Raw genomic sequence first — 24,485 nt, 5'->3', positions numbered from 1 at the left:
CATCTCTGGTACCATTAACCCACCCGGGGCTGCGATAAAGACCATCTCTCGTACCATTAACCCACCTTCCATTTTGGCCATTCTCTCTTCCTTTCCTGTCCCCTGGCTTAGAGCCACTTCTATTCCACTGTTGCAAAGAGAACACTTGATTGCATGGCATTTACAGTCGTAGGGGCTTAACAGCTTTCCCAGCCCAAAGAAAGAATCTCCGACGAGCAGATGTCATTAGCCATGATGGAACATGATGGAGATACAGGGTGGGGCAAAAGTAGCTTTACAGTTTTCCATGTGGAAAATAATACATAATTAATAAATAGCAATGTAAAAGTAAATCTGTGTTTCGAGTACTCACTACTGTCAACCTACTTTTGCCCTACCCTGTATTTTACAGGAAAACCTCTACGGTTCTCAAGATAATTGCAACCCGTAGAAAATTTTCTACACCTCAGCCACCAGGACAGAGCAGCACCGCAGCAAATAATCCTGTTTGAGGTGTTACAGCCTCAAGGTTGCTCCATTCACAAGAATTAATCATGCTTAAATCTCTTTCCCTGGGTTACCAGTGTCCTCAGGAAAGAAAACCAAAGAAGATTTCTTCCCACTTTACAATTTAGTGTAAAATCTGCTCAGGTTTTACCAAGATGATGGCAACACACTGGGTAACTCGGAGACAAATGCAGTGGCAGTGGGAGGCAGAATGGGCTAAGGGCTGCTCAAGCGGCCACAGGACTGAAGTCAGTCAAAACCATGCCTTGGGACTAAGGAACAATTCACAAAGTGCAAAACAAAGTACTGATATTTTACTAGAGACCTAGAATATTTTCTTTAGAAATGGCGAGAGGCAATGTGGTATAGAAGGGCAAGCACCCAAGCTTACTTTTTTCAAGTAGGTCAGTTACATGATTTATTTTTAAATTTTTTATATTATTGTAGTAAAAACACTTAAGATGAGATCTGCCCTCTTAACAGATGTTTAAGTGTACAATACAATATTGCTAACTACAAGGACAATGCCAGACAGCAGATCCTTGGACCTTGCTTGTTTTGCATTACTGAAACGTTATATCTGTCAATCAGTAACTCCCTTTTCCCCTCCTTTGGCTCCTGGCAACCACACTTCTCCCTGCTTCTATGAATGACTGCTTTAGATACTTCATATACGAATCATGCAGTATTTGTCCTTCCCAGACTGCTTTAAGGGATATATACTCAGATTAATTTAAATGCCCTCATAATGATTTAAAGTCCCATTAAAGAAAACAAATGTTCACTGAATCTTTCATTATGTTCAGTAACAATACTGTCTGTTTAGTGAAATTGTCCATACTCTCAGGTTTACCATGATAAGGCTCCACCTTGAGATGCACATTACATTTTCTCTCCAAGTACACCTTCTATCCTTCAAAAGTAAATGCAGATATTTTTGTCCAAAATTAGAACTTCTCCTACAGCTTAACATCATGTCTTCATAATGATGTTTGTACTTACCAAAATATGAGCGTCCTCATCTCCCACTTTATAGTGTAAGACGTATATTTTTCTGTTTCCTGCATAATGATTTGTCCAGCGTTGGGCACAAATCAGAGCTTATTAAGTATGTGCAGGTCTACTGACATATAAATTCTTCTCCAGCCTTGAGCCAGGGAAGTGTTTAGCCCCCTATATAATGGCTTTGAATGATGACTCAGGAAAGAGTCCATAATTTAAACAGTTCAGTGTGTCTAAACTATGAAGCCTCCTCATTTGCTAAGATGAAATTTCTTTACATAACTCTATTATAAGCCCACACTCTAATTAGCAGTGGGAAATGAGATTACAAGAGCAAGCATGGCAATCCGGTTGCCATGGTAAACAACCCTTATGCACATAATCACTTAAGGCTTCTGGCAGTAGTGAATCCAAAGTCATAAATGTGTATGTGTGTTTTTTACTTTCACCCTGTCATTCATGAAAGCACATCCATCTATAAAAACATTTCTTGTAGTTATAATTTAGATTTGCAGATAATACTACATGTGGTTTGGTTCTAAGAAGCCATATTTCAGTCTGAAAAGATAATCCAAAAATCCATTAAAATCCTAGAATTATTCCATGTAAATTGCTTAATTAGCATATTACCCAGTAAAGTTTTATGTCAATGTAAAATATTTATTTTTTAGTTTAGTTAAGTAGGTTAAGTTTTCCTAGGCTAAATGTAGTTGATTAAATTCTTCTTCCATAAAGTAAATATTCACTATGTTAGACTCAAGATAAAATGTGCTAACAGCCTTTCTTGTCTAATGTTATTTTCTCTAGTAATTTTCATCATCTCTGATTCCCCAAACACACATAATTATTCTTCTGATCACTTCAAATTTTCTTAATATTTTTATTTCTTTTATTTTTTTGTTTACAGCTGGCTGCCTTTTTGTACTACATATTTGGCTACTCTCAGAATTGAATTACTCTCTCCTCTAGTGAGGCATTTATTCCTTCAAATTCTATAAAGCAAAAGGATACTGGTAACATAAACAGCAAAAGCAAAATATTTATTTTCCCTGGAATATAATAATAATAATTTCATAAAATCTATATAATAATAAAATTTTACTTCATTCTATCTTCCCCTCCCCATGTAAATGTTTAGTGTCAAGTAGCTATATTTGTTGTCCTGTGTATTTTATTTCCTAGTTAATGAAGTTATAATCATACTTGAAAATGTAATAGCTGTTAAAACAAACTTAATTTGGGACAGAGCCACTGCACAATGAATATGCTGTGTCTAAAATGCCCAGTAAACTGATTTGCTAAACAATATATTATATAAATTTTCCAACCTACATACTTTGTTTTTTAACTCTACATTTAAAATATATAATATTAAATGCTGATGATCTTTTTGAGTTGTCTTCCAAATATGATATTAATGCTGAGCTATAGCTAAGTACTGTAATTAAATTTGACTTGTCTCTATATTAATTAATTAACCTTAACATTTTCTGCAATAGTGAAGCTAAGTTAGATATTGGAAGACCGAGCAACATTTTATAATTATTATTACCACTAAAATAGCATCATTAAAAAACAACCATAGTAGCATGCCAACTTTGTGGATATCACCTACCAAACCACAAAATCAAATTAGCATATTCTTCATTTATTTTTTTATTAGCTGTTAACATTAGACAGAATTCCCTGTTGAAAGTCAAGATTAGCTGGCATGGGTTTAGCATTTGTCATTGCTTGAGTTTATACAACTGCATGTGCTGCTAATTATATTTAATGGGTTTTTCCATTATAATTTGAAAATGTTTTGCCAAGAATACATTTTATTAGAGACCACAGGCACCACTTATCACTTATCAGTATTTTTCTCAAATATAAACTTTGATCTTAAAAAGATCAGACTGAAATAATTCAACTCATTTATATAAAAATACAAATTAATAGGCATAGACATACTTATAAATTTAAATGATTTCTGTACTAAAAATAAGATCAAAGATTAGGAATCTATTTTGTTCCCAAAACTCAAGATTCAATAAAGCTGACTGCCTCTTTATCTCCATCCCTGATTAGACTGGATCCTATTTCTGTCTTGGTTAATGGCTTCTTAAAATTAGATAGCCTTTAAATCCAGGCATTTCCAGGAATTATGCTATGGTACTCTGGAAAGAATCTTAAGTTCTGGCTTTGTGCATAGCATTAAACAAACAAACAAAAAATTTTTTTGAAGTATTTAATGAAACTGAGTGGTGTCAACAGTCCCATTTATGCATTGTAGGTTTTTAAGAAAGTAATCTTTTGAGATTAACTGTGTAATTAATTGGAGGAGATAAGAATTCATTCTTAAAGATAAATTGGGATTCTTTATAGTTCAATGTCACTGTATGAGGACAAAACTCTCTCATTTGGATCTGACTGTGTGGACCTGACATTGAAAGCAACTACCAGAAATAAAAGATCCATAAAAAGTATACAATGAGGGACCATTGATAATATTACGTTTTTCTAGAAACATTCTGTTTGAATCCTTGGTGCCTATTTTAAGGCTAAGTCTTGGTCATCCAAACAAATTGATTTAAACAACAGACCTACTAAGCACCTACCAAGTTATTCATCAATCATAAAACTCTATAAGGTAAAAATAAAAACTCTAGAAAAAGAAAAATATATAGGGATGTAATTTTATTCCACTTATAAATAAAAATGTTTTGCCATTTCTAAAACTTCATATTTCCACTTAGCAAATAGAATTCAGCAAGAGGTTTTAAAACTAGGAACTGGCGATTGGTCTAGAATAGTGCTAAGAACATGTATACAGAGATGCCATACTGATAATTCCAATTCTTACTACTTTTCACAAGATATGTAAATTTCTAAAGCTGGAGTTTGGCAATACTCCCTCCTTCGCAAGAATTCAATCAATCTAATGGCATAGGGTGAGTGTTTTACATGGAGCTGGCAGAGTAGAAAACTATTCCATCAATCACTCAGTCTCTCCCCGCCCCCACCCACTTCTGATTCTACACTGTGCACAAAAGAAGGTTATTTATTTATGGTTTGGTAAAAGTCCTGGATAGCAGAGTAGATAGGAAAAGCCTCTCAAATAAACAAGTACAGAGCCATTATTAAGAGAAAGCAAGACCAATTTTTCATGAGAAAACATCCTAAGTAAAATGAGTAAACAAAATACCAATTTGGACATATTTAAGGGCTACCCTTGTGAGTTCATGTAGTAACATGCAATACTCCTTTAATAACAAGCAATGCACTTTTACGTGGCCTACAAGTGCTATCTATTACAAGAGGATTCAATAACTGAAATGATTAGAAAATATAATGAGAAAGAATTCCTAGCAAAGGAATAGAGCTTGTATGCTAACCTGGGCAGGATCACTTTCAACACGAGGCCTTTGGGAAAATCCTTCCTGGGTATGCAGCCTATTCATTTGGTACCACCCTACATATTATCTTTTAATGAAACACCTGTCCTAACAAAATACATCTTACTAAGTGAAACATTAACATTATAAGAACCAACATAAAACAGATAGTCATCAAAAGCTATCCCCTCACACACATCCAAAGATAGATATTATAATCTCTGTCTTGCTTGATTTCATTGAGATATCAGTAATTGTTCATGTCTATAATACAGTGTCAAAGGCATTGGAAGACTCCAACATATCTGCTCCTTCTGCCCACCTCTCTCCCCCCGCCACCCACTTCTATGTTTGTTTTCTCTACACTTTCAGCAGGAGAAGTTTCAACTTGGAAAGAACGTACTTGCCATTTGACATATATACGCCCTTTACACAAGAGTTAACCATTTATAGCAAGCATGTCAAACTCAAAGGCTAACATGGGCCAAATAAACGAGGTTTAAGTTTATGTGGGCCACAAAAAAACAAAAGCTTCAATTTTCATAGAAACGTAGGTTTATTTCAAAAAGTATAGTATTAAAAAAAGTACAAGAGCAGTGATAAAATTAATGTTTTCTTCCTGACACTTGGCATCTCTTCTCTGCTACTCTCTTTCCTACTTCGGGGGAAATCTTGTTCACAGTGATTACTTTCAAAACTGACCCAAGGTGAATGTCAGTAATTCTGGATCGGACCGGAGACTTATTTCCTTTCATAATTGTAAATAACTGCTCACACTGTTATATTGTCTGGGCCGCAGCCAATTCATTGTGGGCCACATGTGGCCCGTGGGCCGCGAGTTTGACATGCCTGATTTATAGAACAAACGATTTTATTATTTTTTTCCTGAAATTTCTAAGTTGGCAATGACTCAACCAACATAATAATTCCTATTATTGTCCTTTGTTGCATCGAATCTATTTTACACAGTTTCCTTTCTTCCTTCTTTCCAGTTTGGACGTTGCTGGTTGAGTCAGACTTCCTGGTTTGCTTTTGATGAGTGTGATGCCCCCTCCGAGGCAAGGAAGGAGGGAAAGAGGGACAGCTCTCTAAATAGCAACTGTCAATGGAAAATTCAGGACACAGCCACAGCCAGGCATGACATGTTACAATGTTGGCAAGTGTCACTGTAACGTGGCAAAAGGAAGAATAAATTGTCCGCTTCTCTGACCTGCGCCCTGTCAATTAGGATGCTAGGAGAGAAACTTATTTCTTTCCCCATCACTACATCAGCAGGGTAAAGGGCTTGTTGCATCATGCAAAATAAAATGAGACTGGAATGAAATAAGAGCTATATGACTTTTTCCACGTTGGCATAAAACTGAAAAAGCAGGACTGGTCATTAAGTTATAATTAAGTCTTAACATTTAAGCAAAACATCATCTTACATTGTCACAAAACCACCCTGTCAGGTAAAAGCAGCACAAATTGTTCCAGACAGCCCTGGTAGCCAGGAAATTCTTTTCAGAGGTATCTGTTCTTTGGATTTTCCCGATTAGTACTCAGCAATGAAGTTAGGGCCCTGATGTGATGATTTAAATATTCCCTTATGGTGTGTATATTATGTGATTCAAAACAGAACACAAATTTTCAACCCATCATAAGTGCTTTGATAAACTGTGTCACAAGACTTACTTTATCATGATCTATGTTGTACTTAAAATATCTAAAAGTGCCAAAGTAAAAATCAAATCAAATTAAGATCTCGGTGCACAGAGTATATTGATGGTATGCGAGGCAGGGTTGAGATTTGAAAGTGGTCTGGTATAGTAACCATTCCATTCCTTGTATGCCATTTAATTTAAAAGGACATGCACGCATTCTCACATCCACAAACACACTCAACACACATGTATATATATAAAAAGGGACTTACACAATTTCATCGTTCTGGAATTCGAGCTCTCCACAGGTGTCCTCAAAGTCTTCTCCTCCACCTCTGGCGGTCCCTTCGATGGTTTTATAGGGGACGATAACATTTCCTCGAGCTCCAGATGTTCTCAACACTTTCACCTCCATGATGCCAATGCTCTCACTCACATGAGTCACGGGCTCCTCAAAAGTAAAGATGCCCGCGTGGTCATCATCAAAGATAGTCACGGTGGCCGTAGAGGGAGAGCCAAGGCACGCGAGTGTAGAAACGTGATTGGCTTCCAGTATGCCATCTTCTGAAGCTTCTGAAGACACTTTGACATTGCTGAGATGCACGAGGAAGTTCTCATCCTCCTCAAAGATGTCATCATCGATGATGCCAACTCTGATCTCCTTCTGGGTCTCGCCCGGCTTAAAGACCACGGTCCCTTCAGTAAATTCATAATCAGACCCCGCGTTGGCTGTGCCATCCTCGGTTCTGAAGTCAACAAACACAGTGTTGGTCAGATCGCCACCTCTGCGGATAATGGTCAGGGCCACAGTGCCGCAGTTCTCCAGACACTGGTATGTCCCTTGCTCGAAGAAGATCTTACTGACAGGGTCCGTTTCAGCCACTTCTGTGTTGACCTCGTGCATGCTGACAGCCTTCCTTGCTTGGTCCGCTGCGTGCCTCTTTAAAATGTTGCCCGCCCCAGTCATCAGGCGAGTAGCCTGAATACGGTAAAAGGCTCGGCTTTTTTGCTGCTGACTTAGGACTTGGTAGTTAGCTAATTCTATCAATTGCTCGATTTCTTTATCTGGATGTTTCTGCTTGAGCTCCTTCAGAATCCTCGCCATTTCTCGCCTAGCCTCTTCGTCGTCCTGGTCCCTCTCATCAACCTCCAGAACCAGAGCCCCGTCTAAGAAGTTGTCAACATGGGAATTGACCACTTTCCCATCCATTTCAATTTCAGTCTTGGAGGATGGCCTGTCTCCTTCGTGTTCAATAATCATTCCCCTCTGCTTGCCAGCCCGATACCGCTTGTAGACATACTTGTAGAACAGAAGCCTCCTATCTGCTACCCAAGCAAACACCACGCAGATGGGAAAGAAGAAGAAGGTCAGCAAACCTTCCCAGACCTCCACCACCCCAGGAGAGATGACGGACAGAATAATGTAAAGCCAGGTATAGGCAAAGATGCTCCAGGCTGCCGTCACGAAGAACACACGCAGGTGCTTAATCTTCCTCGTCTCCCCATCTGGGACCACGTAAACACAGAGTGCGATGATGATGAACATATTGAATGCAGCACTTCCCACGATGGTGCTGGGACCCAGGTCTCCCGCGGTGAAGTTATGGCCGCACACTTCAATGACTGAAAGGAGAATCTCTGGGGCAGAAGACCCCAGGGCCATCAAGGTCAGGTTGGAAACTGTCTCATTCCAGATCCTCACCGTTGTCTTGGTGGTCTCTCCATTTGGCTTTTTGATGGTTATTTCCTTTTCTTGAGACGTGATGACTTCTATAGAGGACATGAACCGGTCGGCAATGATAGAGACTCCGAGAAACATGTAGACCATGGCCACAAAATACACAGTCGCTCTAGCAATTTTGTCCCCAAAGGAAGGGTCTTGGGGCTCCCAAATGGGTAAAATCACCCCTTTCTTACAGTAATATGAGCCAGTACACTCGTTAGTTTTATTGCCTTCTCCTTCCATTTCTGTCTCGGCACTTATACGGTCCACATGGGAAAATAAGACAGCCACGATGACTAACAGATGAAATCCCAGCGAAAAGGTGGGTGAGAGACTTACTCGCAGCATGTTGTACAACGGCCGACTTCCAGCTGTCCCAACCTACTGGTAGAAATAAGATGGGGGGTGGGTAGGAAAACGAATCACATCGTTAGAGCCAGACCCAAAGTATGACTAATTACTTATTTTTATTAATCTTACCAATGATTTGCTCATACCTTACCATCCCACCACCTATGGTGAATCATTATTCTAAGAACCCATCGGGGATTAAGTAAAGTCTACAACTCACTGTCTCTGCTTTTGGATTTTCTACATGCAGTCCTCATTCACTGAACAATGTACACAGTTGTCTTAATGGAAAAGAACAGTTCAATTATAGCCTTGCATTGCTGTATGCATATTTATGCATGCTAACAGCCAATTAGAAAAAAACACCAAAAACTTTTTAAGCATTAACTAATTTTCTCCTTGTTGCTAAAGCACATGTTCTTTTAAATTTTGGTTAGTACAATCACTTTCCAGAAAATGTCTCATTGCCAAAATCACCTTATTAAGATTGATGCTTTAGTGGAGGTCCTGAGGTGTCATGGATGAGGAGATTAGGGTCAGGAATGTTACCTCTTAAGTCATCTCTCCTTCCATTAATATTATTTGATGTTTTTCCAATACTTTGTAAAGTGGGGGTAGAAACTGCTTTAAAAGATTTTGCTAATTTTATAAACCTAAATAACTCTAAGAAAAAGCCAAAAAAAAAATGATGGTTTGCAGTTCGGACTTTAAAAATCCAACCAAACAGAGCCTGGTGATCATCTTAAACTCTGGAGTACACCTCGCACTTGGAAACACAGAGACATCTCCACGCTTGCCTGCAATCAAAGCTCGGTGTTATTCGTACTTGAGAGGGAAAATTCGGCTGTAATGCAATATTTCCACACACTGAGTACAGTTTTTAAAAGCATGTTTGATGAGAGCACATTTCCTCCTAATTTTCAGCAAGCCCAGGTCTCCTGATGCATTAGCAGCTGGCCAGCGGGTTCTACAAGCACAGCTCCTCACATCTGCATATGGATCTGGCTAGCTCCTCCGCAGGCTGTCCGCAACAGGAAAGGGAGACAAGCAGGCCCAAGATTGGTGGTGTGTGTAAGACTCTAGCCTGGCAGGCTGTGAAATCAGCGTTACCAGCCATAAAGTGTTCCTCCTCGGCGTTGATGTCATACTTTCCACGGTCCTTCTAAAACACATCTTAGTTCTATAGAGGGTTCAAGTGACCAAAAAGTACAGGAGTGATAATTCCATCTAAATGAGCTCATGTGGCAGGATGACAGTGACCACAAAGTGACATATGATGAAGGGCTGCAGGCAATTAGGGTTATGGCAACAGAGTCACTGAGCAGCACAGAACTTGGAAAGCAAAGCAAAGTGGTGGACTGAGCCACCATGGCTCTACATTCACCCAGCAGTTCAGGCACAACACAGCTCGGACCTTACATCACCTCTGCCTCCAGGGCTCAATGGAGTAGAGGAGGGTCTGCTCCAAGTCAGGGTAACTTTGGTCTAGAAGGTCAGTTATGACAGCAGGCAAAGTGGTGACAGGAAGGGGTCCTGAGTCAGAACACAGCCTTGTAGCCTAATAAAGAGTTCCAAGTGGAGCCGGATTAGAGCCTTCCATAGCCTCAGGCTGTCCGAGTTCTGCACATTCCCCCTCCCCCCCCACACACACACACATTCACCTGTCTTTTCTGGCCCATGCTAGTTAGCTGCTGATAGCTTACACTTGAAACTGCACCAGGGTCCAGCACATCCTTGCAGACCTTCAGAGAGCCCACCTGCCATCACTTAAAGGCCCCATAGCTCATCACTGTAGGGGGAGAAACTCTGACATTTTTCCACACTAAAGAAGACACCACAGAGGGTTGTGGTGGTAGAATTCCATTCTAAGTAAAAGGCAGAAAAATAGAAGCATATGTTCAAAATATGCAAAAGTTCATGGTCACTGTGACTGCTTGTTCAGACATGATAGGGCTTGAGTGGGTTGTAGGATCTCTTAAAACAAGGTGACATTGAACCAGCTCCAACAGTAGTACAAGGTCTAGTTCTAACTCCCTTACACAGCCATTTTATTCCACAAATATTTATCTGTGCCACCTAATAGGTATTTCAGAATGACCTGCTAGACTTTCTTCTAGGTCCCAAGAATTGGTCAATGAATTTAAAAAAAAAGTATCTGTCTTCACAGACCTTACAGTCCAGTGGAAGGAAACAAACAAATGCAAATGTCAGGTGGGGAAAAATGCTGTAGTGGAGTGAGGAGAATATAAGGGGAGAGGAGTCTGTGTGTGTATGAGTGTGTGTGTATGAGTGTGTGTGTATGAGTGTGTGTGTACACACATATGGCATGGATGACTTATACTGGATGGTGAAGAAAGTCTTTCTGATAAGGGGACATTTCAGTAAATTCCTGAAGGAAGCAAGGGACCAAGCCTTGTGGATGCACATCTGCAAGAAGAGAATTCCAGGTAAGTGCCAAGACCCTGATGAATGGAACTGTGCTTCACACAGTGTAAGGGACCACAGAGAAACCAGTGTGACGAGAGGGCGATGAGCCAAGGGCTCAGGGCTCAGGGATGGGAGCTCAGTGGGGATGGACCATTAGGGGCACTGAGGCCACTGTAAGGGGCTGACTTTGACTGTGAGGAAGATGGGAATCGCAGGGAGGTTCTGATCACAAGTATAATATGAGCTGACTTTCCTTTTAAAAAGGTTCTCTCTGCTGTTCATGGAGAAAGACTATAGAGACAAAGGTGGGAACAAAAAGACCAGCTTCTGACCATTATAAAAAAATCTGTTTCATAAATGATCCCAATGCCTGGCAGGTATAAAAATGATACAGTAGAGATCTCAAGTTTAAAAAGGAGAAAGGCAGTCTGGCAGTGACCCTTTTGGAAGATTTGTAAGCAACGTGCACTGGGAGCCTGTAAGGATCAGGAAGGGTGAGCGGCTGCTCAGAGAGGGATACAGAAGAGAGGGAACGAACACCGAACAGAGATTCACACCTGGGCCTGCCTCTGAGACGATGGTTAACCACTGCCTCCAAACTGCTGCCAGATCTCATCATCGCATTCTTCCCATTTCAGCCCAGATGAACTTCCTAACGTGCAGGTCTGACTCTCTCGCTGCCCTTAAAGCTCTTCATTGCTTGCCTATTGCCCTGAAGACAAACCCAAACCCCTAAATGGGCTGTTCAGATCGTTTAGGATGTAGCCTCCGAGCTCTAGAATATGGAAAGTCTCATTTGCTGACCATGAAAACACGTTCAGGTCTTTGAATGTTGTGTTTTCTGTGCCCCGTACTATTTTCCTTCTTAGAAGCAAGTTTCAAAATAGCACAACAGCAACTGATAGCCGAGTGCCTGAGAGAATAACACCAGGTCCCATTCTTAAACACTATCCCAGACGCCACGCTGAATTTTTTTAAAAATATATTTTATTGATTTTTTTACAGAGAGGAAGGGAGAGGGATAGAGAGTTAGAAACATCGATGAGAGAGAAACATTGATCAGCTGCCTCCTGCACATCTCCTACTGGGGATGTGCCCGCAACCAAGGTACAGGCCCTTGACCGGAATCAAACCTGGGACCCTTGAGTCCGCAGACTGATGCTCTATCCCCTGAGCCAAACCGGTTAGGGCCACGCTGAATTCTTTACATGTATCATGCCTAACACAAGAACCAGCATTGCTGTGTTACACAACTCCTACTGATGCCACTTCCGTTATAGCACCCCCTGTGGTTGCACAGTGCACAGCTCCCAAACAATAACCTATGCGGTAGATATCATTGGCCCATTTTGGAGGCGGGAGAACTGAGGCTCAGACAGGTTGAGTACTTGTTAAATGTCATACAGATGTGGTGGGCAGGTAGACAGACATGAGCAAAGCAAGGAAGATAGGCCAGGAACAGAAGGTCACCAAGAAGGAAAGTCCTGTGTGCCTGGCATCAAGCAAAACTGGGAAAACAAGGACCTCGATCCCAAGGTAACTTTTCCTCCCCTAGCTGATCAGGCGGTGTAGACCCCTTGACCTTTCACAGCCCTGGTCAGATGGTTCGGGCCCTCCCCTGACCTTTCCTCCCATGGCATGTTGCTAGTCATGTGGGTTAGCTACCCCTAGAGGGGGAAAGATGATGGGGGTGGGGAACAGCCATTAAGCATGAAGCCCCCAGGACAATGAGGTTCTGACCCACATCATATACATCTAGGCCTTGGTTGGGTTTCAGCTCCAGGCCCAGAAAAGTAGCAAAACCAGGGAAGTGATGCCAGGACGGACCACAGGGCCAGCTGCATTGACTAACTACCCCCTGCCGGGTGCCATCCAATCATGGAGAGCAGGACTCTGAAAAGATCCACCTGGAAAGCTGATGAATATTCTATTGAGATCCTTCCCTGGGACCTCCCCTGACATTCCACCCTTAAAAGCCCTGAGGACAGAGGACCCAGTGAGCTGTTCCTCTTGGAGGAGCCAGTCTTTCCTACCACCTCCCCTTCTCTCCCCCCTCCCAACCCCCCACCAGGTGCTTTAGCCTTTTCTTTGTTTCCCAAGCTTCAAGAGCCCTTCTTTTGTCTCTGTAACTTGTTTCCTGAGCCCATTTCTTCTACAGCTCACTTTTTCTACCTTTGTGACTTTCTTATTAAGTTTTTGCTTAAATTTTGAGTCTTGGCTCGGAATTCTTTCTTAGCCAGAACTCGGGTACTGAGGTTGCTGAACCCAGGTCTGGTCTGACCCCATGGGTCTAACACTTGCTGCCATTCTGGCCTCCAACGCAGAAAGTAAACTCTTGAACTGAGATTCAAACCCTGGTCTGTCTCTGAGATGACGTAATTAACTGCTCCATTATATCATTCCTGATAGTGTGTGAAGTAATCTTTGAGAACTATTAAACCTGGGCTTGGACGAGCCCATTGGAAAAACCTCTTGGTTTTCCTGCAGGGTAGGAGGGCCTCGGTGGCAAAAGTCCCATGGAAGGTTTCCAACCGCCTGGCTTTTATCTCATGGATTAGAGACTCAAACAGGCACGCATCAAGAGCTGTGATGTGACCTGTGGGCTGGCATGTTCCTAGAGACAGCTGCCCTTCACTCTCCACTCCCTGGCCTTTCAGCAATTACCTGGCAACCTCTTCCTGCTTGCACTCTCGGGCAACCTCTTAAGTTAGCCAAGAAAAAGCCCTGCCCCAGCTCACATCTCATGGTATGGTCTTAGCCAAAAAGATACCAGATGTGCAAGGGTGGAGGAAGCAGTGAAAATCCATCACCACCAACAGAGAAAAAGGAAGAGGGCTTCTAAGGTTAACTCAAAAACACTGCAATTATATTAGAAAACTGTTCGTATTTGTGAAATCAGTGCACACAAATCACTGATATCACTTATTGGCAATGGACTTTCTGGACTTTAGCTTTATTCTTTATTAAATTAATGCCAACTCCAAATGCTTGCAGAAGTGGAATAGGTGTTATTTAAATGATTGTTCCTTCTTTCTTCCTATGTCTCCCATCTTTCAGGGTCTTTCCTCTGACATCATATTCAAGCAGTTCTACTTGACCCTCCTGACTTTCCCCTCAAATCTCCATTCACAAGAAAATTAAGCAGGAAATAGAAGCAGTGGATGAGTTGGTCAGTTCTCTAGCCCTGATCTAATCCACTGAACCCTATAACAAGGGGTTGGCTGGTTTTACTGGAAGTTTCAGATGAATTATTGCATTCGTGGCCAGTTCTGGCTTAGGAATACCCATTACATCATCCACATGAGTCTGCAGTGCAGGATCAGGAATACCCACGTTATCTTCTGCTCACTATTTACTTTAAAGCAAATCAAACACCCTGCAGATTCCAGAAATGGAACTGGCAAAGGACGGTGAAGAGATACCCATCTGAGTAAACTCACTAACCTCCGCTGAAGGGAGAGGTCGCAGGCATGGAAGCACGCACCTGCCTGCGTCAGACCGCCTGCGTGAACGAAGCCTGAGGAGGGGAATCCACCGCACAGGCCCGAGGATTAGTGCTGCAGCAGCGCACGGGGTTCCCTGGGAAGAGCTGTCCCCCTTTTGCTTACCCAGGAGAACCTGACTCAGAGACAAGGATACCTTCAGCAGGCCCACTAGTCCAGTGTGCCAGGCGGCCTAATCTCATTCTGTTGATTGGCAGCTGGGGTCATGCCAAGGAACTCCTTATCTCTCATTCCTTGGGGCCTGGAACTCCTTTCTAGGTAATGCCTGCTGATGGAGAGCCTCAATGCTAAGTAATTAATCTGTTCTCAGCATTGAAGCAACCACAATTTCTATGCACTACTGAGGAAAGTGCTTCCAAACGCTTCTACACAACGAGATGATGCCAGAGCGTGACTTTCCTTATCTGGCTATTCATCGAGGCTGCAAATTACTCTCCCGGCCCCCAACCTCAGGCATTCAGGCTTGACCACACTCAGGAAGGCGCTCGGTTTCCACAGTCTCTCTCCATTACCTTTTCTTTCCCAATGAGAGTTTCCTCTTTGCTGCCTGATAAACTGGAACAAGTACTTTCAGGGGACAGGCAGTGAGAGGTCATGTAAGGGACTCAAGTCCTTCGGCCTGAACTGACAAGACTAGAGTCCAGATCCTGTCCCTTGTCAGAACACACCCACCACATCCATCAAGGGAAGCGACTGGGGTAAACGGTCAGGCACCGTGGCCCAAAAAGGAAAGATGGGCTTAGGATTTAGGATAATGAAGAGGTTATTAGAAAGTCGTCAGATGTACCCCTGGGCCCTTTCCCCTACTTTGTTTTTCCCTACAGAACATTATTTTTTTATGCTGTACCATTTGCCTAATGGTTCTGTTTATTGCCTCTCCCTCTCTAATAGGGCAGGGATCTGTCTCTTTTGCTCACTGATGGAGCTCTGGTTCCTAGAACAGAGGTTGGCAGACGGAAGATGCATAGGACCGGCGCCCTGAGTGAATACAATCAAATAGGGTCGTGTGCTGATTCACAGACTCTCTGATAGCAAATCAGATCTGGGAGGTGGACCTCGGCAACCGCATTTAAGAATGTTCCCTAGAATGAGCCAATGAGTATACTACTGAAATGAATATCATACTGAAAAGCCAATGCAGTGATAGGTGGAGAAGAGGAACGTGATTGAGCTCCTAGGTAGAAAACCTCTGATGGGGAGAGCTGGTCTCCAGCACGAAGAGAGGGGCTGGGGCCCGGACATTTCCCAGCACCGGGCTGTGGGTCTTCCCTGACTTGCTGAATTTTTCTGGAATGCCAAGACCATCCGCTCTGTTGAGAAGGTCCTAATATTTTGGCCATTCTCAACAAAGCATATCTTCTTTTCCTTTCAGTACAATGAAAAGACATCCAGCTAAACATCAACCCCAAATCACCTCAATGACAAAGGGCCCATAAAAGGCAAAGAGTGTCCAGAATTTAACTTTAAATATATTAACCCTGCATACTGACATGGAAATATGGGCAGGAGGAAGAAAGCTGGAGCATGAAGAGCGTCTTCCAAAAATAAATAAATGACAAGGAATTCAGAGGGAATTCAGAGAGCTCTAGGGGAAGCCAGCCGGGATGGCCCCTGATTCATTATGCCAGTCCCAAGGGCACTGTAAGGGCCCGAGCGGGAGCATCTGTGACAATAAAGACTAAAACCATTGACTGAGCCCTTGCTTTGTCCCAGATGTCATACCGACCGCTCTGCACCCACTCTCCCTGACCTTTCTGACAATACGGCAAGGAGGCACTACATTGCCATTTTACAAGTGAGAAAAATAAACCTTTCATAAAAGTAAACTGGCTGAGGTCAGGCAAACAGACGTGACGGGCCCTTTGGATTATGGCATAATGATTTTTCCCAGGTGGCGGCACCTTTTCCTTTGCTCGTTTGTTTGTTTTCACCATGTAGGCTAGACTGCTGCTCCGTGGCAACAGAGAGCTCCTTAGGTGCAGAACAGCCTTCCTCCCACCTGAAGACATGTGCTAGTTTGCACTATCTCGTCAGAGCCTTTCACGTTCGCCTGCCGGTCTCCTGCCTGCCCAGGCCCCAAGGAAGGGTTCTGCACGCACTCCTATGCTCCCCATAGCAAGGAAGAGATGATCCATTTAGAGCAGTGGTTCTCAACCTTCCTAATGCCGCGACCCTTTAAGACAGTTCCTCATGTTGTGGTGACCCCCAATTTCATTGTTACAAATTGAACATAATGAAAGCATAGTGATTCATCACAAAAACAATATGTAATTATATATGTGTTTTCCGATGGTCTGAGGCAACCCCTGTGAAAGGGTCGTTCGACTGCCAAAGGGGTCTCGACCCACAGGTTGAGAACCGCTGATTTAGAGGATCACCAGCTAAAATCTGAGGTCTAAAATCACTCCAAAGTCATGTCATAATCTCAAGGTTTTTCCACTTGGTCGGGAAACAAGCAAAGAGAGAAGGAACTCTTAGCAGCGAGCAAGCAAAACTAAACTAAAAGAGGGCGATGAGTAGAGCTGGGAGAGTATCAAATTTTAGCATAAAACATTAATACTTTGCTCAAATAATAATAAATCAATATTTGTTGAAGAATTTCAATGCAGCTCACAGATGTCTTAGGGTTATGACATTAAACAGTTTTTTTAAACTGGTAAGTTATCCAAAGAAATGGGAAAACAACACATTCATTCACGGTCTGGTCTGCCAAGCATTTCTTAGACACGTGTGAGCGCCAGATACTGTGTTGCAAAGATGGGTAAGACAATATCCCCATTGAGGCTCACATTCTAGTGGGGGGTTACAAGAGTCAAGGAGTGGGTCCCCTTTATGGAAGACAGAACTCTTCCGTTCCTCAAGAATCACAGCGTAGGGGAGGCTTCCCAGGCCTTCAGACAGTGCGCCCATAGGTGCACCTCACTGCACTCAAAGTGGACCACATAGTTCCCAGGTCAATGTACCTGGGGTCTTGGTTAGTACAACCGGGGTCCTAGAAACATCAGACCGCTCAGCCTACAGTTCTGCAATGGAGCGATTCCAAGCGTAGTGAGCGCTGGAGGCAGGGCCTCGGAGCATCTCTTGTGTATTCTGTGGATCTTTCAGGGTCTCATGGTGGATAATAATAATCATTTCAGATCATAATTTGTTCACCATCCACTCTGTATAGAGAGAACAACCTTTCTTTGATGTCCGACCTTATACACCAAAAAAAAAAAAAAAAGAGGTCGCATACCTGCATTTATATCTGAGTCACCAAAAAAGATTTCCTACCTACAAACATTTTCCACACTAACTTGATGACATTTTCACTTAAGAAATTTGCTTGTTTTGAGTGAAGTATAGCCCTGTCTATATGTTTAGTTCTAGAGAGTGAACCATTCATGTATTCATCAAGCATTTAATGAGTGGCCTCTATGTGCAAAGCACCAGACCAAACACAGGATTATAAAGATGATTAACACATAGTGTTTGCATTGCATGAATTTACAATCATCAAGCGATAGCTCCTCCAGTGACCATGAATACTAGGAAGAATATGGAAAATCCCATAAAAAGGGGGACTGGAAGGGTGACAAAGCTTGAGAGAGTGAAAGGACATTTGGGAAGGAAGAAATGATGGAAAGCAATGCTTCCTTCAACTTCAGTTCATGGAAGAACCACCTGGGAAGCTCATCAAAACACAAATAAGTGGGCCTGATCATCAGATATACAGTAGCTATAAAGAAGAACCCCAACATTTGAATTTTAACAAGTTCCCCAGTTGATTCTGATATAGGCAGTCTTGGCACCTTGCCCTGAGAGAAACTGGCATAAAGGGTTGAAAGGGCAGAACTGGGTAGACGTGTCACAAAGGGCAGGGGGCATGTTTAGCAAGCACAGGCTGGAGAGCAAAATAACTTAAATAAGGTACCTGACAGAAGGTAATGCCTAAACAATAGAGGATAGTGGTTGCTGTTATATCAGGAAGACGTTGATGTGAAATAAGGTATCAGATCACTTTTCCTTCTCACAAAATGGGACTCCAGGCAGCATTGAAACATGAAGCCCTTGGTGTGTGCGGCGGGGGGGGGGGGGGGGGGGGGGCCAGGGGGGGGAAGGAGGCAAATAAGAATGAAACCATGCAGGAGATCATAGTCACCTTCCCCCAAAAAAAGCAGACTGAAGAACAGGGAATAACTTACACCTACTTCATAATTTTGCCAACAGTTAGTTCTGCCTTCTCTAAGTAAAAACAGGTAAGGATTGCTAGGGCAATTCATGGACATGTGACCAAGACCCAGCATGCATGGAGTTTCAGAGACCTGCTTCCTAGGTTCCATACACAAGTCGTGAGCAGAGGTAGGAAACATGCAGAAACATGAGCCCCAAGCTCTCCTTGGGCTCCGAGGAGAGCTGTGCTCTTTAAATGACAGGCTCCTTGTGGGCTGTCATCTACTCCCCCATTCAGTTCCATTCAACAGTAAATCTTTGTGGTCACTCATTTTGTTTTCTAGCCTGCCCCTTGGGACTGGGGAAGTTTTAATACAAAATCCAATTTCAAGCCATGTGATAGGAACCTTTAGAATGCCTTTTCAAAAAAAATTCCTTTTAAACAAGGAAAATGCTGGTTATGTGAGTAGAGGCTGGTGAATTTCATCAGCTTTTTTCCCTGAGTCATTAAGCTTCATCTTCAAGTAGATTGCTTTTCAGGAGATGGAATCCTATCAAACTTGAGGTTTCTAAGTCTTTTCAATTTTCCTGCAAATCACAGTCCTTGAAAGAATAAGATGCTCTTGAGGAGAGCAAAAGTAGGAAGTAAAAATAAATATTTCAGGAAGAACCTCAAGCTGATAGATGCTCAGGTAATGGTGACCCTTCATCAATATTCTATGTTACAATTTTCTAAAGTTCCTGACAACATACTCAGCGACATGGCTCTAAAGCCAAAGTGTATATGCACATAGAACAAATTAATTTTTAAAATTGAAGCAGCTTAGAAAGGAGCTAGCCACATTCTATTATTTAGAGGAATAAATTGAGTGGCTTATGGGAAACCATGAAACGTTTACATAAATCTCTGAGCATAGCTTATGAAACATAAAGTTTCTCTATAAAATAAGGCATCTAGTGTGTATGCCTTTTAAGCTAACCCTATACACTTGTAGTTAAGGAATTGTTTTAGTATTGGCTTAAGTGTTATGACTTCATGTTAATAACTATGCCAAGACTATGATGTTATTGTCTTTTTGTGATCAGAATAGCCATAAGAAATGACCAATTAAAAAATGTAGAGGAAAAAAAGTCAATGAAGAAAGAAATGTTAACCATTTAATCAACAAGTGAAGACCATAACTTCTGCCTATTAGTTTAAGTAAGGGCTGTTTTAATCCACTTCTATGACTAACAAGAGAACATTCAATCATTCCACAAATGTATATTATGTGTCTTGGCAATGTATAAAACATTGGGACCTGACCTATGAACTACATAGACCCAATCTCTCTCCTCTTGGAATTTATTATGTAGCTGGGAAGACAGGTAGCAGATGTTAATTTGATTGTTACAAAACAGAAACATAATTATTAACTCTGATAAATGCTGTGAAGGAAAAACACCATCCTACCAGGGTAAGTAACGGAAGACCTGACCTACTAGGGTAATAGGAAAGGCTTTGCTGAAGAAATAACATATGAGCTGAAATTTAAGACTCGCAGCAGGAAGCCAGGCAAAAGGTTGCTGGAGTGCAAAGCCTTGGGTTGGTAGTTTTGCAATGACTCTTCTCTGGAATGGGATTCCTCACAGACCTACCTTGTTAGATACACTGGGGTATGAGGTCATGTTTTTAGAAACGATTGAAAGCAGCTTCTGTCGTTTACGTGAGACTTTTCCCCTCTGAGGTCATGTCATGCAGCTGTAGTTAATTGCATTCTACCACACTGCTGGGGGGCAATGTGGTGGCTGGAAGGGTCACTGGTCTGGGGGCCAAAAGAAATGAGTGCTGGACCGGGCTCTCACGGACCGGTCATGTGGTGTGGACAAGTCACGTTCCCTTTTCCAGCCTGATTTGTAAAATTGGGAAACTTTGCTAACAACCGGAAGCTGTGATATTCTAATCCCTCACTTTGGCATCCGAGGTCATCATCCATACCACAGCACCTGTTTACCTTCCCAGGTCAAGTGAGCTACCAAATGAAAAGTACCCAAACCTGTGCCACATTTTCCTTCCTCGTGCTTTTCTCCCTGTCCTCCACGATCCCTCTCAAAGGTCCAATTTCCCTTCATAAAAATTATTTTATTACTAGGAAGTCCATTCCCTAAAAGTCATCCAACTTTGTCCATTCCCCCTTTTCCTGACATGACCACTCAGGCCATGATAACCTAAAAGACTTTTCCAAAGACACACATCTCTGAAATGACAGAGCTAGGCTCTCACACAAGGTCTCCAAGTTTCTAGGTCATCCCTCTTCATACAACACCCAACCAATTGGGAAGATTCCTCACGCCCACTAATGCTGCCTTTGGATCTCTCACAATCTACCTGTGTGTCAGGAGTTGGCAAACTATGGCTAACAGGTCAAATTTGTCAAATTTAGCCTGCTACCTGTTCTTATAAAGCCCAGGAAATTAATTTTTACATTTTAAATACTTGAAAAAAAATGAATAAACAATAATTCATGATGTGAAATGTTAGGATGTTCACATTTCAGGGTCAATAATGTTTTCTGGAACACAGCATGCCAATTCATTTAAGTCTTGCTTATAGTTGCTTTCTCACTACCAAAGTGTTGAGTAATTGTGACAGACCCCATAGTCCACAAAGCCAAAAGTGTTAGGTGGCCCTTTAAAAGACATGGTACATGGCACTGTGTATGTTCTTGTCTTCCATAACCTGTGGTGGCAACCCCCACCATTAGCATATTCATGTGGAGGCACACAGGTGGGAACAGGGGCTCTCGCACTGCCTACCTATCATGTAATAAGAAACCATCCTTACTGAGCACTCGTGTGCCAGAAACTTTTCCAAGTTTTACAAGTGTTAATGTATTATTCCTTACAAAAACCCCATAAGGCTCTTTACTATTATTATTATTTCCACTTAATAGGTGAAGAAAATGGGGCACAGGTGTTACATATACCATTTGCTGAATTCAAACAATGCTAGTCGGAGTACTCTAGGGTCCTTCATTTTATTCATCAATATCCTCGATCTAGAAGCAAAGTCATAGTTCTCTTTGCACCGTGGGAAATCGCTGTTACTCATCCGGAGAGTCCTAGGGCCAGAAGCCTTCTACATTATCTAGGAGTGGAGGGAAAGGGAGATGTGACTTTGGTGAAATGACTTCAGAGGCATCAATCTGAATTCAATGACCTCCAATTTCACTCTTATAAAGTAATTTCATTTCCTATGCCCTTCATAAGCTTATTTGTTTTAAAAAAATACACACAGAGATGCTATCGGTTGTCTTCTCCAGAGCAGCTAGCTGTGGCTCTAAGCAGGAAAAGGACTGATAAGGAGGAGCTCTTAAAGCAGGCCACCGAGGGCTAGCTGAACATCGGGCAGAAGAAAGACAGTGAGGAGTCAGGGGAACAAAGAGCCTTCAGCTTTGCCCAGCACCAACTCACAAAGCTCAGCTCTAAGGGGCTTCCGTCCCCCAACAATTGAAAGGTAAATTGAAAGGTTTTGAGAGACACGTGCTATATGACTGAGCACCTGTCCAAACGCTACCCTTTTGCCCCAGCTGATGTGACTCTGGGGCGCTACCACAGTCCATGGGGGAAGTTTAGGTTTGCATGTAGAGTGAGCAATCAGATTGATTCTCTAAACCTGCTGCTGGATCGGATCCTACCCATTGAGCAGAGCAGACAAAGAGAGTCCTAGGTCCTGTGCTATAAGGGGAAGCAGCAGTGAAGAGCCGAAGATGCTCAAGACACTCAAGGGAGAAAGCACCAGAGCCAGTCAGTGCTAAACACAGAATAAACGGCTGTAATGGCACAGAAAACATAACCATCAAACCTAAGAGAGGAGCAGGTGGGCAGGTGCCACTTGCCTGACCTCAGTCTGTTACAGCTTCTCTCCTTCAAGGCTGTGCTGGAAATTAATCATACCTTTTGGGTTCGCGTGCAGAATACATCTGTGGGATGGCTTATGGTACCATTTGTTCCAGATCCACAGCTCCCAGGGCACGGTCCTGATTTGAAAAGTCTGGAAATGGCCCTAACGTTGCCCCAGGGTTGTCCTTGTCATAAATTAGCTGGGGCTGTTTACTTAAAAATAGCTAGACTTTATTTAGTGTTAAAGTCCCTTTCGCTCTCTGAGCACAAACTAAAATGCCTCCTCCTCCATGAAGCCTTTCCCAATGTTCCCTTCTTCCTTCCAACTCTACAGCACTTTGCTCATTAGTTGCAGCAATCTATCTCACTCGGCTAGGTATTTACTCGTTCTAGACCAAGCATGTCAAACTCAATGGCTAACACAGGTCAAATAAACGAGGCATGTGGCCAGTGGGCCTCGAGTTGGACATGCTTGTTCTAGACCTGTGGTCAGCAAACTGCAGATCGCGAGCCACATGCGGCTCTTTGGCCCCTTGAGTGTGGCTCTTCCTAAGCCTTAGGAGTACCCTTATTAAGTTAATAACAATGTACCTACCTATATAGTTTAAGTTTAAAAAATTTGGCTCTCAAAAGAAATTTCAATCGTTGTCCTGTTGACATTTGGCTCTGGTGACTAACGCGTTTGCCGACCACTGCTCTGGACCATGACATCCCTAAGAACAGAGGATGTGGCACAAAGCACATGGCTCTGAACACCCTCAAACACTGGTACCACCACCTATTATGTCTTGGATAAGTTATCTAGTGGAGTCATTGTCTTCACCTTTAAATTGGAAAAATCATGCTTCCCTTGTAGTGCACTTAAAAGCATTAAGTGAGAAAGTGTGTACCTATTGCTTAGATTGGTCCCTGGAACATAGTGGTTGCTCCACAAATGCCAAATAGTCCCCCCTCCCCATCATCTGTATTCTCTGGAAAGCCTGGCATACGCTGAGTGCTCAATAAATAATACCACAGTTGGTTGAAATAAATTGCTGAATCGCCCTCTTGTCTGTTTGACTTCATCTCACATTGGATTCAGCCAGGCAATTATTAATTAGGCAGACTTCACATACAATGACATCTACAAAGTGATTACTTTTTCTGTTTTTTTAAAAAAATAAAGATGGATTCCACTATTTACATGTATTTTTCTATGTCTATTACTTACACAAGAAATCACTGGTCGGCACTGGTATGGTACTAGATTTCTAGGTTACTGGTATGGATATTCCAAAAGGAAACAGTAGAAGGCAGTCAAGATTTTACGGATATCGTCCCCACTCTGGAAAACCATTTTGCCCATTTCTCAGAAGACTTTAAAAAGATTAAAATTGCACAAAAGGATCACATTTTTGTTCCCAGTGCTGCTCCAGATGTCAAGCGTCAGTGCTGGAGTTTATCTTTGCCTCTGGCTACTCTAAGCAGCCCTGCTCCAAAGTCCCTCACACTTCCCCACCAGAAGGGCCCTCTGAGGGCACTAACTAGATGGCAACCTAGTTTCAAAATTCTTACACTTCCTCTGCATCTTCCTGTGTTCCAGGCCCTCAGGACCTTTCTATCTGCCAGCTGATCTTATTAACCAGTTGAAGTTGTACAAAAATGAATAAGATTCTAAAGGTTTGTGAGAATGGTGCTCCTTCTTACGTCATATTGCCTTTTATTATAGCTCAACTGGGTAGAATTACTTATTCAAAGAAATGTCTCTGATAGTGAGAATTTCAAATCCTATGTGGGCGGATGGATAAATGCCTTGTACGTAGGGATGCTCTGCCCTCCTCATATCACTTTAGACTGCTACCTGTAATGTACTTGTCCTTGACCACAAACACGTTTCCTTCACCTCAGGACTTTTCTTCTTCTTCTTCTCCTGAAACCAGCTAGGAAGTTTCAGGCAAAG

At 42.3% G+C, this 24,485-nt stretch overlaps 1 protein-coding gene across 17 annotated transcripts in view; it reads right to left on the bottom strand.

Moving 5' to 3' along the window:
- The window catches only part of SLC8A1 (solute carrier family 8 member A1), a 313,327-nt gene that overhangs the window by 268,561 nt on the left and 20,281 nt on the right, over positions 1-24,485 (bottom strand). For 9 of the 17 annotated variants that reach the window (XM_059660004.1, XM_059660011.1, XM_059660015.1 and 6 more), the window contains exon 2: positions 6,781-8,612. In XM_059660004.1, coding sequence (XP_059515987.1) covers positions 6,781-8,579 — 1,799 coding nt within the window. In that variant the 5' untranslated portion in view covers positions 8,580-8,612. Of the gene's footprint in view, positions 1-6,780; positions 8,616-24,485 lie in introns of all 17 variants that reach the window. The other 8 variants (XM_059660003.1, XM_059660009.1, XM_059660001.1 and 5 more) reach the window with 1 other exon arrangement.

This window comes from Myotis daubentonii, chromosome 12, assembly GCF_963259705.1.
Source record: "Myotis daubentonii chromosome 12, mMyoDau2.1, whole genome shotgun sequence".
Classification (NCBI taxonomy): Eukaryota; Metazoa; Chordata; class Mammalia; order Chiroptera; family Vespertilionidae; genus Myotis; species Myotis daubentonii.
Note: the sequence above shows the minus strand (reverse complement) of the source record. Positions and strands in the feature narration are given on the sequence as shown.